Below are 17,410 nucleotides of genomic sequence, written 5' to 3' on the forward strand. Positions count from 1 at the left end.
ATTAAGCACCCAATGTGTTGGAGTGTTTGCACAGAGCATCTTCTTATGTTCAGCTGCAGTTCAGCCCCAATCAGACACGAAACAGAGACAGAATCCCATCCTAGAAGAAGGTTGTGTCGAGGGCCTGGTGAAGTGATCAATTCTCATACCCCATAAATTTCACCTGTCAAAGTGAAGTTCACGCAGCTCATTAGGTACCAGGAACCTAGACCAAATGGACTTAACGTCAGTCCAGCAAGTAGCTTCTTTGATGTCCAAGAAACTGGCCAATTAAGGCTCTTAAGCAAACCAACAAAAATTGCAGAAACTATCAGACCACATTTTGTATATTTGAAAAAGGTCCATTCTACAGAAGAATGCTTGTGGTGTCTCCAGTGGCTGTGCTCGAACCTCAAGACAGCACCCCATGCTTGCTGTCACACCCAGATGGATATGACACATTTACCATCCCACCAAAAGCTGTCCCCAGTCCGCCTTTGCTACTATGCCCCACGGCAGGACTCGGAAAGCAGAAAGATTAATGCGAGCATTTTCTACTGACGCACCTGAACACACCGTGGCGAGCTCTGGGGAAGCTGCCATCTGCAAGAGTAATTCATATGGAATATTAAATCATCGCATCCACTGTGAAGTCTCACCTGCACACTGTCCTTTTGGCGGTAACTGGTCAGAAAGGGATACCTAACGTGCACCTTGGGTGTAGACCCAACTGTTGGCAAAACCAGCTTTGTGCCCCTGCAGCCCAAGGGCAGGCTGCGTGGGTTGCTGGGTGGGTTGTACCGTAGGAGCACTCCTTCCGTCTTTCCCTGGAGACCACAAGAGGCAACCGCTGTGTGCTATAAATGGCAACCAAATACATTTCATGCATTGATTCATCTTGATAAGATTTCTTGAATTTGTTCGCATGAAATTCAATTGTGTGCTTATTATCGTTCTTACTAATAAATCTGCTCATTTAGGTTGGTGTTCTGTCATATTAGGAAAATCTGTTTTTAATCAGTATTTTGATTTAATTATAAGTTATTAAGAGGAAGCCTCTTAGCTTGATTGCATTGAAGAATGTCTAACTCCCAGTCCGAGCCTCCGGAGGGGAAGCAGAAGCTGGGGAAAGAAAGCCCTCCCTAGACCCCCACCCCTCAACACCAGTGATTCTGGCGGGGGGGGTCTCTGGGGCTGGGGAATGAAAATGTCTCTCTGCAACGCTTTTAAAGGTCAGCTACATCCCCGCACTTGGCAGTGAAGTGTTGGCGTGGATATTTTGTGACAGCAATGTTGGCAGAGAAGTGATTATTTTTAGTTTTAAGGAAGAATAAATTCGGTTTTCCTCTCCAAATAAGAAGATCCTTCAGGACTATAGATCACATATAATTAGATTTTTACATTTTAGAATAGGGTTCTCAATCGCCTATAAAGGCTATCTTCTGGGCTAAAAAAATCTTTGCACCGTGACATGACCCTTTGCTAATAGGTCATATTACGGCAAAACAAATTCAAAATGCAGTTCTCCCCAAATTCATGTGAAAAGCACAGATGAGTCTGTTCTGGGATTGGTCCACCGAAGGGAGTCAAGTCAGGCAAAGACACGGAGTGGCCATCGTGCGCTGAGCGCACTGCACTAAACGTGTCCAATTTAAAACACAAAGGATTCTAATTTGAACATTTTGGTCTTTGGGGGTAATGTGCCTGCTGATGACTTTGATTCACGGTTTGATTTGGACACAAAACAGTTGCATTTTGCACACAGTGCCACTTTCTGCCTGGTGTGTGCTCCTCTCTTGAGACCGCTGACCAGGAAATAAGTAGGGTTGACTGCTGTGTTTTTCAGATTCCATTTTTGGCTGAAGGGATCAGGATTCATGGAGACAAAGTCACAGAAGCACTGAGGCCATTTCACGAGAGAATGGAAGCCTGTTTCAAACAGCTGAAAGAAAAAGTGGAAAAGCAATATGGCGTCCGAACCATGGTAAGTGGGTAGCCTTGCAGAATGGATGTCTTTGCGTCATATTGTCCTACGGTGACAGGCCATGGGCAGAGTGAGTAAGGTGTACATTTGGCTCCTGCTTGGGATTTAAAAGACCTCGGCCCCTCGTAAGTCCATCTGCCAGGATACCGGCAGACTCTTTTCAATGATTGGAAATGTCAGTGTGCGTAAGCGTTCATGAATTTGCTTGATCACCAAATACCCTGCTCACCTGCTGTGAACACGACCTCCCCTTAAAGTGGTGAGACAACAGAAAACCTCACAGAGGCCTCACCTACAGACGTACATCACCCGCAGAGGGTTAAGCAACACAGGGCAACAGCACTCTTGATGTCCGAAGGCGGAGGTGGAGCCTATACCCAGTCCAAAGTCGGGAGTCTTTGAAGCGAGTTGCTGTGGGTTACTGAGATCTGAAATTGTTAGCAAGGACTTCACCTCTTAAAGGAGTGGGCATTGGTCTAGGCCAGGAAAGGTTAAGCTGGAGACAGGGAAGGAGGTGGGGAGAAAGGGCTCACTCACCCGGTAAAGGCTGGGCAGCCAGAACTCGAATGGCACACCAGAGGCCAGTGTAGACATAGCCGTGCCTTGGGCAGAAGAGAACTCACAGGAGAAGCTGGAAAGGTGCCCAGCCTCCAAGAGCCTGGGACACGGATCTGGGGCGGGAGGCTTTGCTCTGGATGCAGGGGCACAATTGGGCTTTTGCTAAGAGTTTGTGGAAGGTTTCTGAGTGGGGGCTGGGGTCAAGCTCATGATAAAAGATTGGCCTGTAATATGTGATGAGGCAAAATATCTGACAGGAGAAGCCCTGGTAATAGTGGCACAGTATTTACAGGCCACAGTGTAAGTGGCGGGCTTGAGATGCTGTCCGTGAGCCGTGTCTTAGCAAAACGGGGGTGAGGCCCAGCGCCACAATGTCGTGTGAGGTTGTATCCTCACGGCCTCTGGGAGCCTTGGTGGGTCCCAACCTTGACTGCTCGTGGACTCTGGAGACGTCAGGCACAGCAGATGACCCCACGCCCCCTTTCCCAACGTTCAGAGGTAAGCAGCAGCGGGACAAAAAGAGGCGGCGAGGCTTGCAGTCTAGGATCCCAAGCCTGTGGCATGAAGGAGGGCAGGGCACGCACGTCTTCCACTTTCCTGCCAACGAAAGGCACAGCACTGCCCGCCAGTCCCTGAAGAACCAGGCGTCCAATGCAGGGCCCATTCTGGATTCTCGTTTGGCCCGATTCCGTCTGTCTGCTGTTCCCTCCAGCTCTCTGTTGCTCTTTCTGTTGAACTCCCTTCTTTTCTTCACAGATTCATCTCACTTAGCAAACACTAATTTAGTGCGAACCATATGCCAGGGAGCTTTCCAAGTGTTTTGCAAATATGAACTTGCTTCATCCACTTAACACTATGAGGGAGGCACCGCGGCCATCCCCGTTTTACAAATGGGGAAATGGGGACACAAGGTCATACCCTGGCAGTGGTCACTCCGGCCGCCGATGGAGTTTGAACCCTGTCCATCTACCTCCAAGTCTGCGCTTTTAGGCGCTACTCTGTAATTGACACGGCAGAGCGTTTCTTTCTCTGGCTCGTGTGGTCGGAGGCAGGGAAGAGACCGAGAGGCCCCAGAAAGGAGCCGATCTGGCTACGACTACCCCGCATGCTCTCCCGCCCTGACCGCCCTCGCCTGCTGTGGCTGGGCATCAGTTCCCCATGGCATCTTTGCCCTGCGCCCAGCAGGGTCTGAGCCTGCCAAAGCCAAGAGAACACAGCCTCTGGGCTCTGGTCTGAAAACTCAGCCTGCGGGGATCTGGAGCTGCCAGCCCAGCGGGAGCTGCCATAGGTGCACAGGCTTGGGAACCAGGGTGCCCCCTGCCGGCTGCACCGAACGACCCTTCGCGCCGGTCAGAACGCTGGAGCGCTGCGGGATCGCTCGGGGGCTGCGGCTCAGTACGGTCAGGTGGCAAGAATTTCAGAGGGCATCGTCGTCCGTCTCTTCCAAAGTTTTACACCACTTTTAAGTCCTTCTAAGAAAGACTTGTGAGATCTCCAGGTTTTCGTACTAAGTGAAAAGCTTCCTCTTTTATCACTCATATAATTTCTATTTCAAAATGACAGAAACCTGTCGGGCTCACCAAGCACCCTTCATACTCCTGTCCCTGCTGGGATTCATTTCTTCCGCGCAGGCTTGCTGCTGGGCACAGGGGAGAGGGGAAGCAGGGGCAGGAGGTGGGGCTATTGCGTGGGTGGTGGTGGGTGGGGGCAGGGGGCTGTCCCCCTACTCAGGGACAGGTTTCCCCTGTTCCGCCGCAGCCGTCCTTGGCTGGAGATTAGAGATTTCCATCCACCACATCCTGAGATGGCATCGTGCCCATCAAGCAGACCACCTCTCTGTAGGGGGCTGCCAGGGCAGTCCCCGACCCCAGCCCAGCTAGGGACCAGACAGGCTTACTGGGAGGGCGATCCAGGAATAGAATGAAGGGTGCATTTTCTCCCCTTGGGTGCTTTGTTTCCCGGAGCTGCCTCCCTGAGTCCATCCTGGGACCCCAGACACAGGATCTGCAGTCAGCCCTCCCTTGAGCAGAGAGACAGGCAGATGTCCTTGTCATTCTCTGAGAAATGTGACAATAAAAAGCAGTCTGGTGTGAGTCTTTCCTGCCTTATCTGCTCTGAAAACTTGTGAGCATCTCAGAATACTTTGAAAAGCAATGTAGTATCATCCCATTAAAAAAAAAAAATGGATTTAAAAATAAAAACCCCATAGAAAAGACATAAACCATTTTGTCAATTTTTCGGATCCAGCCGAAGCCAAAGACAGAAACAGAAGATTTGGACACTCTCTGACTTCTTAATCCATAGGCGGCTCCGCCAGGCCCCTGGGCTCACTCCACCCTGGCCTTCCCCTGGCCGGTGCTGGGGCTCGAAGGAGCCACCGCTCCCCGCACAAAAGCTCACAGCCGGGCTTCTCCGGATGCTTAGGGAGTGAGGGGTGAAGACCCCGGGGTCCCCGAAGAAGGGACCACAAGTGCCTGCCGTATTCAGCCCCAGCCCCTGTGTCTGCTTCAAGGGCTCCTTAGCTTTTTGTCTGCCTTCAAGCTCGTGGAAAGGATTTCTGCATTTGTCACACAATTCCTGTCCCTCTTCCTTGAAGCTGAGGAGCGAGGCAACCACACCTGGGTCCCCCCTTTCTCCACCCTTGTCTCCACCATCCCTTTACCCCCCACCTCCCCCCGAGACTGCTTGCCACCGACTCCTCCCCGGTCCCCCTGGCAGCCCCCGGCCGGACGTGCACACGGAAAGCACACAGACTTCCTCCCCCCACCCCCTCGGCTGACTCTCGCCCTCACCCCACACCAGGGAGAGCCCACCAGGCATCCTCCAGGCCCCGCGCCGCTTGTCCCCGGCCTCCCCTGTGCCTCACGTTCTCACTTCTGCTGTTCCCGGAGGCCCCTCCTGCCTCCGGCCTCCAGGATTTCTCCTCTCCGGGCCTTCCTTCCAATGGTCATCTTACCAGGATCCATGGAACCCTGGGGTTCCTCAGAGGCTCCTCAGGAGGCTGAGATGATAGTTCAGCTTCTCCGGTTCTGTCTGCGGGAGTTCAGTGGGGTGTTTCACCAGGGAGAGAACTTGGCTTGCAAGGCTCACAAGAGTAGTCCTGGCTCCCAGCTTCCGTGGGAGACGCAGAGCTGACCGAGGGTCCTTCCGTCTGTCCCCCAGCACCGCCCCGCCCTGCAGCCTCTGAAGGGTGGGGTCACCTCCTAACAGCATGCATGAACTCTCCTCACTTGCCCTGCCCACCTCCCCACGCAGCCCTTCTGAGGGGCCAGCGTGTCACCCTCTGGTATTTCCCGAAAAGTAGGAAACGCACCTGCTTCTCACCCTACCCAGTGAAACACTTGTCGCCACCCCCCCCGCCCGCCCCCCAGAATCCATGGACAGCAGGCACCTGTGGTGGGTCAAGGGCAGGCACTTGGGCTCAGCTGGAAGACAATGCAAGACCGTGTCCGAGCCTTTGGGCAAGGCAGGGCCGGCCTCGGGTAAGAGAGCCAAAATGAGCTTTTGCTTCAGGCTGTGGTAATGACAACAGCAAGGACAATGGGAGCTGCCACCAGAGTGTGCCAGAGGCCTGTGGGCTTCACCTGGCCTCTCCAGGTGGGGTGATTATTCCCTGCGGCTCCATATTCCACGCGAGGTCTGGTGAGTGCCAGAGCCAAAATTCTGGCCGCATTCTCACTGCGCCCTCCCCACCCCCACAGCCCTGATGCGGGGACACGGGGACGTCAGTTCGCTTGGGGTGTCCTGGGGCTGGAGCTGCACCTGTCACAGCTGGGAGAACCTCTAAGTGCTTCAGATGCAAAAGGAAAAGTCTGGATTCTTCCATTTCTAGAGGCTCTGCTCAGTCAGGAAGGAGTGGTGAGGCAAATGGCCCGGTGGGTCCTGTGGCCACACGCAGTGTGTGCCCTGCAAGGGTGGGACCCCGCAGTGACTTCTGTCCCTCCCTGGCCAGAGCCTGCCCCCGTCACCCCCGTTCCCTTTACTTTCTGGCCATACTCGCACATCCGCCCAGGATTCAAGTTTGCGTCTTGAGGGACATCACCAGCCCTTTGTGGGAACGGATGTTCAGGGGTCTTCCGGGCCTTCCCAAGAGCTGGAGTGACGTCCTGGTGTCCTGGCTGGCATCTCCGCCCCCTGGTCCCTGACCGGCCCCTCCTGCACCTGCACACCTCACGCTCGCATTGCTTGCATTGCTTGCATTGCTACAAAGATCATTTCGCCAGAGAAACGAAAACCGTCCTGCCAGGAACGGGGCACCCGATGTCGGACAGGTCACATTTCTTCTCCGTGCGATGTCCGGCTGCATTTCCTGGAACTCTGCGTGTCCCTATGTCTAATAGGTGATGGAATAGAGAGGCAGTGTCTCCTGAGCACATTCGTCACGGGAGCCTGATGCAGCCGGTTCTCTGCCCTTCTGCTCCTCTCCTTCCCCGGGTCCAGAAGGGACAGGTGGAAGCTGTTGCAGGGAAGAGGTGGGAAGGCAGCCCCTGCAGGGTTGGTGGGCGGGTGTTCAGACTCCCACCTCCAAGCCGTCCACAGACGCTGCTGCTGTGGGAGAAATACCGAGGGACAGTGTGGGTTGTGTGAGGCAGAGGCTGCCCGTAGGTCCCATTCAGAGCATGAAGAAGGTCGGAGCACCTGGGTGGCTCGGTCGGTTAAGCGTCCCAACTCGTGATTTCCGCTCAGGTCATAATCTCACGGTTCGTGAGTTCAAGCCTCGCGTCGGACTGAGCCGACAGTGCAGAGCCTGCTTGGGATTCTCTCTCTCTCTCTCTCTCTCTCTCTCAAAATAAATAAACAAACTAAGAAAACAAACATTACAGGAGATGTCAGAGAGAAGGGCAGTGGCCGAGCGGGCAGAGGATGGGGTGAAGGGCAGCAGATGGGTGGGGCGATCAGGGTGGGCCTAGAGCGGCAGACAGGACTCTTCCTTGAGAGGGTCAGGAACAGTGGGACACGGAGCAGTCCCGGCGCCCAGCCGAGAGCCAAGAGGATGAGTGCCACGCATCAGATCAGAAAGCCAGGGCGGCCGTCTAACTGTGTTTCAGAAAGGCTGAGACGTGCATCCTGTAGACTTTGAGTTACTAGGTTTTCTATAGGTAACATCTCCGCGATTTGGGCTAATTTGTAAGAAACAGTTTCCTTTCTAGTTTCTTCATAAAGGCCAATTAATGACAATGGACGTCTCCCCGAAGACATTCCACGGCGCCGTCGTCGGTGGGGAACCCAAGACCCACCGTCTGTGCAGGCAGATTCCAGCGGCGTTTGGCTTTGAGCCAGCGGTTGCCAACATGTGGCCCACTGACCTCTTTGTAAATCAAGATTTACTGGAACACATCCGTGCCCACTCACTCCTGTACTGTCTGTGGCTGTTTGCCCGCGACGGTGGCAGAGCTGAGCACTGCAGACAGAGACCCTACGTCCCGCAAGCCTAAAACTCCTATTCCTTGGCCATTCCCAGCAAGTTTACCAACTCCTGCATGAATCTGTCCCTCTGTGATTGTGAACCTTTTACAACCAGAGAGATAACACACAGATCAAGTAGGATTGCATGTGCCAAACACCCGTTTAAGAAACAGGCCCACTTCTCAGGTGTGAAAGTAGTGTTGTTCAGTAGATAAGCAGCAGTGGTCCCGTCTTCTACAGGTGATTGACTGAGGGCCAGTTTCGGTGGTGTGGGGCTGGGAGGTGGGGGGGGGGGGGGGGCGGGGTGGAAGCCACACGGAGAGGAGGTCCCCAGATCCTCAGGGTAAAGGGAGGAGCTTCTGCTGCTCCTGGCCTTGGGGTGAAGGTCATTAGCATTTTCTAGGTAATGAGGTGTTGATGCGTGCTATGTATCAGTGACCCTTGTTTCGGCAGCAGAGGTCGTATTTCAGAAAGAAGAGGAAAACTCCATCCAGAGACCATTTTTCTCCAGAATGCATGTCTGTCTGGGCCCCTATGGGGCCAAGAGCAAGAGTGTGAGCAGTTCCGGCCTCAGCTTCCTCTAACCCGCTGTCGCAGCCGCTGCAGGGAACGGGCCCATCTTTAGTCAAGCAGCAGGAGAGTCTTACTTTATTCTAGAGAAATTCAGTCATTACACATCCGTGTATGCGGGTGACCTGCGTGGTTTGTCAACACGCAGAGATACGCAGAGTTCATCTGATGGGCTTGCAATTCCTTTAACGACATTCTGGATGCTACTCTGTAAGCTTTCTGGTCCTTACGTTCTGCTCTGGCTTCGAAACAGGTGGATGCATTGTGGTCTTGATAAAGAAACTGCATTTAAAGTTCTTAAAAACAGGAAGGTTGTGATATTTTTCACACTATCAGGTAATGTTTCCAAAAAACCCTGAAATGCTCATCATTTTCGTCTTTAACTCTGAATGGGAATACACACTGTTCATGGAAGTGTGGACAGTTTGGGTCTAGAATCCAGGCTGCTAAGATCACATGGTCCCAAGAGTCTGGCCATGCCAGGCCTGACATCTTTTGACACAGGAGCATTAAACAAACCTCTCTCTCTAATTCTCCCTCTCCCTCTCTCTCTCAGCCCTCAAGTCTGGATGACAGAAGAGGCAGCCGTCCCCGGTCCATGGTCCGATCCTTCACGATGCCTTCTTCGTCCCGGCCTCTGTCGGTAGCTTCCGTGTCTTCCCTGTCCTCAGACAGCACCCCTTCCAGACCAGGCTCCGATGGGTGAGTCGGGCTCAGCAGCAGGGAGGGGGCTTGGAGGGTCTTGGGAGGAGTTACCAGCACCCTGGGTTTGTTTATCACAGATGGGGATGTTTTGTAAATCAAAACTGTCTTTGAAGCTGAAACCCACCCCCACCCCCAACACATTTCAACTGTAGTGCCCAATATGGCTTTCAGGGTCTTGTGAGTTTTTGAGAAAAAAACAATTCTTTGGGACAGGTTTCCATCATCTTTGAAAACCTCCAGCGAGGGTTCGTTCAGTTCTGGAGATTCTGGAAGGAGGGCAGTACTTTCCTTGCTGGCTGTGTGCTTGTGCTTTTCGTCTCCTGCTCCCTCCTGTGGTGCCAACACCAGTGCAGGACTGTCACACACAGTCAGCTTACTTGAGGACTTGGTAGGGCCACCTTCTTTCTACAAGACTTCTCTGGAGACCTCATTCTTGCCACTGAGCGCCCAACAGCACCGAGTGCCTAAAAGGGAGACAAGAACGTAATAGGCTAGTTAATACTGGTTGAGCTCTCACTGTGTTTCTTGCATTAATTTTGAGTGTTAAAAAATATCAATAACTTTTGGGGCGCCTAGGTGGCTCAGTCGGTTAAGCGTCTGACTTCGGCTCAGGTTACGAACTCACAGTTTGTGGATTTGAGCTCCATGTTGGGGTCTGTGCTGACAGCTCAGAGCCTGGAGCCTGCTTGGGATTCTGTCTCTCTCTCTCTCTCTCTGCCCCTCCCCTGCTCTCTCTCTCTCTCTCTCTCAAAAATAAATAAAACTCAAAAGAAAATTTTTTTTAATATCAATAATTTTTGTGTGTTTTTGAGTAGCAAACATGTAAAGTTGGTTCTTATTAAATAAAAAGAAGCAACGTCTCGTGCAATTTAAACATCGGAGAACAACTGCTAATTATTTTACGGTTGGCTTTGTACAGTTGTGTGCCTGCAACCCCATTTGGTTTTCCATCCATCGCCTTCCCAAACCCCTGGGCTCCTGGCCCCCGCCTCACGCAGACACACACTCCCCGAGCACCCCAAGGGACAGCTCAAATCCAACTGCCCTTTGTTGCCTGTGACCTGTGTGCCCAATGGAAGACCGAAGACTAAACCCACAGTTTTTTCCTTACCGGTAATTTTTATCCGTGTCTGCTGATAAAAGGCCAAATCCATATGGAAATTCTCAATTTAGAGGTGTTTAAAGCAGGTGTTCTTGTCACTTAGAGAAAGATTGCTAAAGAAATTGAATTCAGCTTTCCCCAAGCAAATCCCCAAGCCGGTTATGAAAAGGTCTTTACATTTCCAGGAACGTGGGGGTGCCGGCGGAAATGGATCTGGAGGTTTCAGACAGAGGCGTGGTCTGTCACACACGTGACTACACACCCCCTCCCAGGAGGCATTGTTTAACCTTGGATTAGAAGGCGCCTCTATTAGAGTCCAGATTTTTGCTCATTCTAGGGTTACGACCCTTCTCTCTGTAATTAATGTGGAGAAAATGAGGCTTTGGTCCCACATGGCACAGGTTACCTGCAGAATAAACTTCATCTGGTCAGCAGGTTCTCAGACTGTGAAAAAAAAATTTTTTTGGGGGCGCCTGGGTGGCGCAGTCGGTTAAGCGTCCGACTTCAGCCAGGTCACGATCTCGCGGTCCGTGAGTTCGAGCCCCGCGTCGGGCTCTGGGCTGATGGCTCGGAGCCTGGAGCCTGTTTCCGATTCTGTGTCTCCTTCTCTCTCTGCCCCTCCCCCGTTCATGCTCTGTCTCTCTCTGTCCCAAAAATAAATAAACGTTGAAAAAAAAAAAAAATTTTTTTTAATGTTTTGGGGTTTTTTTTGGTTTTTGGTTTTTGTGTTGTTGTTTTTTTTTGAGACAGAGAGAGACAGAGCATGAGCAGGGCAGGGGCAGAGAGAGAGGGAGACCCAGAATCCGAAGCGGGCTCCAGGCTCTGAGCGGTCAGCACAGAGCCCGATGCAGGGCTCAAACCCACGAACCGCAAGATCATGACCTGAGCCAAAGTCAGACACTTAACCGACTGAGCCATCCAGGTGCCCCACATAGTGTGTGAAAAATTTTAAATGTAACCTGTCTTTCTCGAGGTTCTCCTAGGCGTATACAGGTTCTTCCCCCTGAGCTGAAAGATACCCACTGGTCTTTTTATTTTGTTTTGTTTTCTTCCCTACATTGATTGTCTCAAGTTATGCAAAACCTAGAATCAAATCATGAGGATTATTTTGTTTCTCTTGACGATATTCCCTGTGGTGTATTTTTCATTCCTGTGCCGTATTTATTTTACAACTAGAATTTTACAGAGTTTTTAAGACATTTTCATGCCTTCATCCACGTGGGCTCTCCATCCGAACTCCTTCCTGCTGCAGAGAATGAAGCTCCGACCTTAGAACTAGACCTGTTTCTTCTCTCTCCCGATATGACTTACTAGGACAGGAACAGGGTGGACCCCTCCCACCCCTCAGTCTTGTACGAAAATAGCAAACCACAACTGCACACGGGTGTGTGTGCACGGAAGCTAGTCCAAGATCCGTGTACTCGGTAGACTCACCTCTAACGAATGTGCATTTATACCAACCCGTTGGTGTTGTAGGCACAAGGGTGGTGGTGTCTTCTTTGTATCTTGAGACTGGGGACATCCAGCCCGCAGCAGTCAGGGGATGTCGAGACTCCCCAGTAGGTGACAAAGCCAAAACCCTGGGTCTTCTAGCTCAGTGGTCAGCTGAGAAACGAAGGGCTTCTCCTCCATGTCCCTATGAGCTGAAATCGGCTTGCTTCCCACGGACTCATCCAAAAGACTTTCAAATTGAAGCACCAGCATATCTGTAATCTTGAGCTGGCCGTAGGAACTCGGTCAGAATCAAGATAGCAGAAATTTCTTTGGAGTACAACCTGTCTATTTCTCCCCATTGCATTTATGAGTGTTTCAGTACGAATCTCTACAAGGTAAGGGCTCCCCTTCTGAAACACACCCCAAATACCATTTCTCCATGTACAGTAACGTCTTACTATCTCCCTGACACGTCCGCTCAGACTTCACATCTCCCCCATCCTCGGATGAGTGTGCTCTTTTGTTCCAGTTTGTTCTTTTCGGATGGCAAACACAGGCTGTCTCTGGCGCAGCTGGTTAATATGTATCTTAAGTCCCCCTTGGCCTCTCTTTTTAAATCATTCCTTTCCTGTAAGGTGTGCCAGTTCCCGGTCGGTCAGCACGGAGACTCCTTGTGAACGGGTTGACATTTATCTGCAGGGTGAGAGGCAACTGTCCTCCTATTAAGCCATGAGTGATTTACAGAACCATGTCCTTTAGGTTTGCCCTGGAGCCTCTCCTGCCAAAGAAAATGCACTCCAGGTCCCAGGACAAGCTGGACAAGGACGACCCAGATAAGGAGAAGAAGGACAAGAAGAAGGAAAAAAGGAATAGCAAACATCAAGAGCTATTTGATAAAGAATTTAAACCCACCGACGTCTCCCTGCAGCAGTCTGAGGCTGTGATCCTTTCCGAGACGGTAATTTCTCAGGGACGGGGAACTTTCCCCACTCTGCCTTAGCTTCTGGGACCTCCCTTTGCTCCGCATTTAGCCGATGGAGCTGTCGGTTGGATTTCATTGAATTTTCTATTAAATAGTCCCCGGAAAATCTGGGGTCTACCCTCGACCCTCTCCTTGTATGACCCAGTGCTGTAGGGCATCCAGAGGCTCAGATCGGAAGTCTCTTCTCCCGGGGGGGTGCCCGGGTCGGCAGCCGGTGGTGCTGGGCTCCGTGCAGCAGTGTGGTCCTTGCATCCAATATGCATCCTGACGTCTCAGAAGACGAACAGGAATGCTTTTTTCGTCTGAGAACGATGCTCCCTGCCGGCTAACGCCTTCCCCTTGCCCCTTCCTGACCAGAAGTCTCTAAGCCCCAGGTACTGCCCCGAGTTATGAGCTGCTCAGCCAGAGTACCAAAGCCCCTCCTGCCGGGTTCTGCACACAGCCCAGGGTTCCGTGTTGGTCTCCCTGCCGTGTCTGCCCCACATTTACATCGTTGGCACATTTCAGAAGGACTCTCCGCAATTTAACCGGACACGTGCTGGTTAGTTGACATTAGAAACGGATCCCAGGGAACCCTGGTTGCTGCACGGTTCCTGGGCAGTGTGAAGGCAGTGGACATGTTCGGGGCATGTCCTAGTTCCGGGGCCGGGCCTGGGGGCTGCTGCTCACGGGACCGCCCAGCCGTGTGGGAGGCCTGAGGGCAAAGATGGGGTGCCGGCAGCTTCTGGGGTGAACTTTATTCAGAACGTGCTTTTGGGGGGTGCCTGGAGGGCTCAGTCGGTTAGGCGTCCAACTCTTGATTTCAGCTCAGGTCATGATCTCAGTTTGTGAGTTCAAACCCCACATCGGGCTCTGTGCTGACAGCACAGAGCCTGTTTGGGATTCCTTCCCCTCTCTCTCTGCCCCCTCCTGCTCTCAGAAAATAAATGAAAAAACGAAAAAAAAATTTTTTTTCGAAAAAAAAAAAAAAAGAAAGTGCTATTTGTAGACTGAAAGCAAAGAAGAGGCTCTCATAGGCTGTCAGCTTCAAAGGTTACGTCAGGCCTAGGGCCGCCTCCCCCTGGAGACGATGGGCACTTACCTGGATGGTGGCCAGGAATGTGCCTGCCCTGGGCAGAAGTCCCTCACCTGTCGTGGCTGTGATTGAAGGGTCACCTGGCAAAAGGGCTCACAGGGAACCACCTTTTAATAAGACATATTTCATGGCTTGTTTATATCTTAAACCCAGAGAGTACGTTTCACCCAGACTGCGAGCCACTCAGAGCAGCGGTCACATGTTGCTTGGCTGTCTAGAGGGAGAAGGCAGATTCGAGAGCCACGGCGTGGCCTTCAAGAAGGTGAATGCCTTTCTGAAGCCTTCAGACACAGCTCTGACTGCAGCATAAGCATGGCCAGGGCTCTCAGAGCCTAGGAGGGGGACAGGCCAGAGGCTGGTATTGCTTCCCAGGTGCTGGGCCTACAGCAGCGGGACAGAGAGGTCTCTGATGAGCCACCCCACGCTCTCTGTCCACCACCCGAGAGAGTTGGGGTGCCCGCGACCTTGCTGGCACTAGCCGAGGCCACCTTCTCTTGAGCCCAGGATAGAGATCTCAAGTCTCAAAACATCAGAACTGGGTGGGGGAATTAGCAGAAACATAAGCTCATCAGCTAGTGCCAGATGCTCTATGTGGCCGTTCATATATCTGTGCATATTTAGGCTCCATTTTCAGCCGTTAAAACCAAGCCTGAGAGACGTTGCACCACATAGCAGACCTGCTCACAGCGAAGTTGCTTGAGAAGCGGTCGAAGGTCTTGCCAGGCGCTTCACATCCCATACGGGTTCTGTCCCTCCCGGCCGTGGCCCTGTTTGCTTTCAGGGACACTGGCAAAGACCATCTGGGTTCAGCCAAAGTGGGCCTCCCCACAGCTGGCCTGCAGTGGCCTCAGCAAACCCACAGGAACACACCGGGGTCAGAGCACAGAACCTTGACCCCCATCGGCCTCTGATGACCCCCGTCGGCCTCAGAATGACCGCAGCTGCTGCAGCTCCAGGGACAGGAGTCCTGGCCTCTCGCTGGGAGCAGACTTACTGTTCTTGGTCCAGCCCAGCTGCCTGTCTCTCCACAAAGGGGCCTCCTCCTCTGGGTGACAGGTGTCAGCAAGGTCTGTGAGTGCACGCGGGCACCCGCAGTTTCCTGTGCCAGCCTCCTCGTGCCTGCACCAGCCGAGTGCCACAGGGCAGAGCAGGTGGACAGGTCGGAGGCAGGTTTACTGGAGCGGAAGCGGCACCGGGGGGGGGCAACACAGTGTTCCCTGCACCCGCTGGGACAGCCTTGACTTTGGCCCAGCACCTTGCCTCCTAAGCATCTGCAGAGGCTTCCTCTGGTCACTCTGTGGGGCTGCGTTCGGCTTCCTACTTGATTTTGCATCATCCACAATCTCCTGACCGTCAGCTGAGACTCAGAGCCTGGGGCGGGAGGGGAGATCTCCCAGGTGTGATTTGCTTCACACTAGGAAAGCGTCCTTCTGTTTTCTGAGTCCTCAGAACGTGCCTCATGGGACAGGACAGTCGCCAGTCCACATGCACGCTTACCCTGTTCCAGGCCTCCCTCCCCCCGCAGCAGTATTCGTCATATCTTAGCTTCTAGAGGCATCGCCCTGATCTCTGCCTCCATGTTCCCCTGGTGTTCTTCCAACGTACGTATATCTATGTCCAAATGCCCCCTTTTTATAAGGACACCAGTCACATTGTGTTAGGGCCCTACCCTAGTGACTTCATCTGCAAAGGACCCTATTTCCAGGTGCGGTTACAGTCACAGGTACTGAGGGTTAGGGCTTCGACCTGTGAGTCCTGGGAGACCCAACTCAGCCATGGCAGACCCTAACTGTGCTCTTTCCTCCAATGTAGATAAGTCCCCTGCGGCCCCAGCGACCGAAGAGCCAGGTGATCAATGTCACCGGAAGTGAAAGACGTTTCTCGGTGTCCCCGTCACCACCATCCTCCCAGCCGACACCCCCTCCGGTCACGCCAAGGGCCAAACTCAGCTTCAGTTTGCAGTCAAGTGAGTGGAACATTCTCCGCTTTGGGATTCGTCGCCTTGCTCTGTGGCTCCCTCTTTGACCAGAGGCTCTAATGGTAGGCTCGCCTCCTCCCCATGTAGTGAGTCTCCACAAGCATTCAACTTACAGGGAGCCCCCCGCGCGGCACCAGCAAATCAGTCTCCCCGAGTTCCCTGGGGGAGAGTGTGCTCTCAGAACCTCCCGTGCGGCGGGGTCAGCATGAGAGGCACACAGATAGCCTCCCTTTTTGTATCACAGGAAACGGAGCCACACGAGGGCCTTGGACCTTCCTGTGTCCAGGAGGAATGCAAAGTGAAGAGCTATTCTTAAGAGCTAAGCACATAACTAATTTTTCTAGTTTTGCCCAGTTTCTAGGGTTGCCATGGCATATTACCATCAACTTGTTGGCTGAAAACAACAGAAACATATTCCCTCACCCTTGTGGAGGCCAGAAGTCAGAAATCAAAATAACAGGGTTGCTTCCTTCCATAGGCTCAGAGACACATTCTGTTCCATGCCTGTCTCCCCACTTCTGGTAGCTTCTGACAATCCTTGACGTTTCTTGGCTTCTAGATATACCACTCCAGTCCCTGCCTCTGTCTTCATGTGGCCTGCTCCCCTTATAAAGACACAGGCCATTAGCTTTAGGGCCCACCATAAATCAAGAATGATTTCATCTTGAAATCCTTAGCTAATTTCCTCTGCAGAAAGCCTCCGTTCAAACAAGGTGACATTCTGGGGTTCTGGGTATACATGAGTTTTCAAGGGACACTAGTCAAGCCACTACAAGTGGGAATCAGCTTTTTGCCACTAAATTCAGGTCTGCCAGAGAGGAGAGGTCTTGGTAAGAAGAGGGTGGCAGGTCAGACTCATGTTTTGGTTGCAGCACACCATTCCAGAAAAGCCATCATAGGTAATGTGGCCACATCTCCAAGGCCAGTGCCTCCTTATGGCATCTCTGGGGACAGACGGCTGACCTGAAAGGCACTGTGGCCTCAGGAGGTCAGTCATCGCCTCAACATCAAAGATGAAGCCCCACTTCTGGTGTGTTTTTTTATATAAGAGGAATGATCAAATACATTGCAAACCCAGGAGAACCCAGCTTCCTTCCTCCGCCCTGCACGGAGGCTCTGGAAGGCACACACAGTTGCCCTTTGCACCTGGTTTTCTTCCTGGGAGCAGTGGCCATTCCGGAGACTCTCGGGTGGGGAGTCAGCACTGCACGACAGGTGAGCCGAACAGACCACTGGGAGGGAGACGATCTCTGAGTGTTACATCCTTAACTATTACCACAGACTCTTTGTTCTAAAAGCATTGTATTATTCCCCTTAAATAGTTAAAAACAAGCACCATTGTAGCCGCTGCGGAAAGCACTTTAGTGCTGCCTTGATGTGAAACGTAGGATCACAATATGCCACAACAAATCCACTCCAAGCCTATGCCCCAAAGAATTAGTAATAGGGATTCGTTGCATATGAATGTCCACAGCAGCATTCTTCACAATAACAGAAGGTAGAAACAGCCCAAGTGTTCATCACCTGATGGACGGATAAGCAAAGTGTGCATCAAAGAAAAATCCGCGCAGCGGAATACTACTCAGCCATAAAATGGACGCCATCTCTGCTGTATGTTGCATCATGAATGAACCTCA

At 52.3% G+C, this 17,410-nt stretch overlaps 1 protein-coding gene across 5 annotated transcripts in view; it reads left to right on the forward strand.

The window, feature by feature from the left end:
• DOCK1 (dedicator of cytokinesis 1) overlaps window positions 1-17,410 on the forward strand; it is a 531,830-nt gene that overhangs the window by 501,344 nt on the left and 13,076 nt on the right. For all 5 annotated transcript variants that reach the window (XR_006701760.1, XM_045439228.1, XM_045439230.1 and 2 more), the window contains 4 exons: window positions 1,826-1,963; window positions 9,054-9,199; window positions 12,498-12,696; window positions 15,608-15,761. Coding sequence is in view for 4 of the 5 variants with exons in the window: in XM_045439228.1 (XP_045295184.1) it covers window positions 1,826-1,963; window positions 9,054-9,199; window positions 12,498-12,696; window positions 15,608-15,761 (637 nt within the window). In the remaining variant the exon portion in view is untranslated. The remainder of the gene's footprint in view (window positions 1-1,825; window positions 1,964-9,053; window positions 9,200-12,497; window positions 12,697-15,607; window positions 15,762-17,410) is intronic.

The sequence above is a fragment of the Leopardus geoffroyi genome, chromosome D2, assembly GCF_018350155.1.
Source record: "Leopardus geoffroyi isolate Oge1 chromosome D2, O.geoffroyi_Oge1_pat1.0, whole genome shotgun sequence".
Lineage (NCBI taxonomy): Eukaryota > Metazoa > Chordata > Mammalia > Carnivora > Felidae > Leopardus > Leopardus geoffroyi.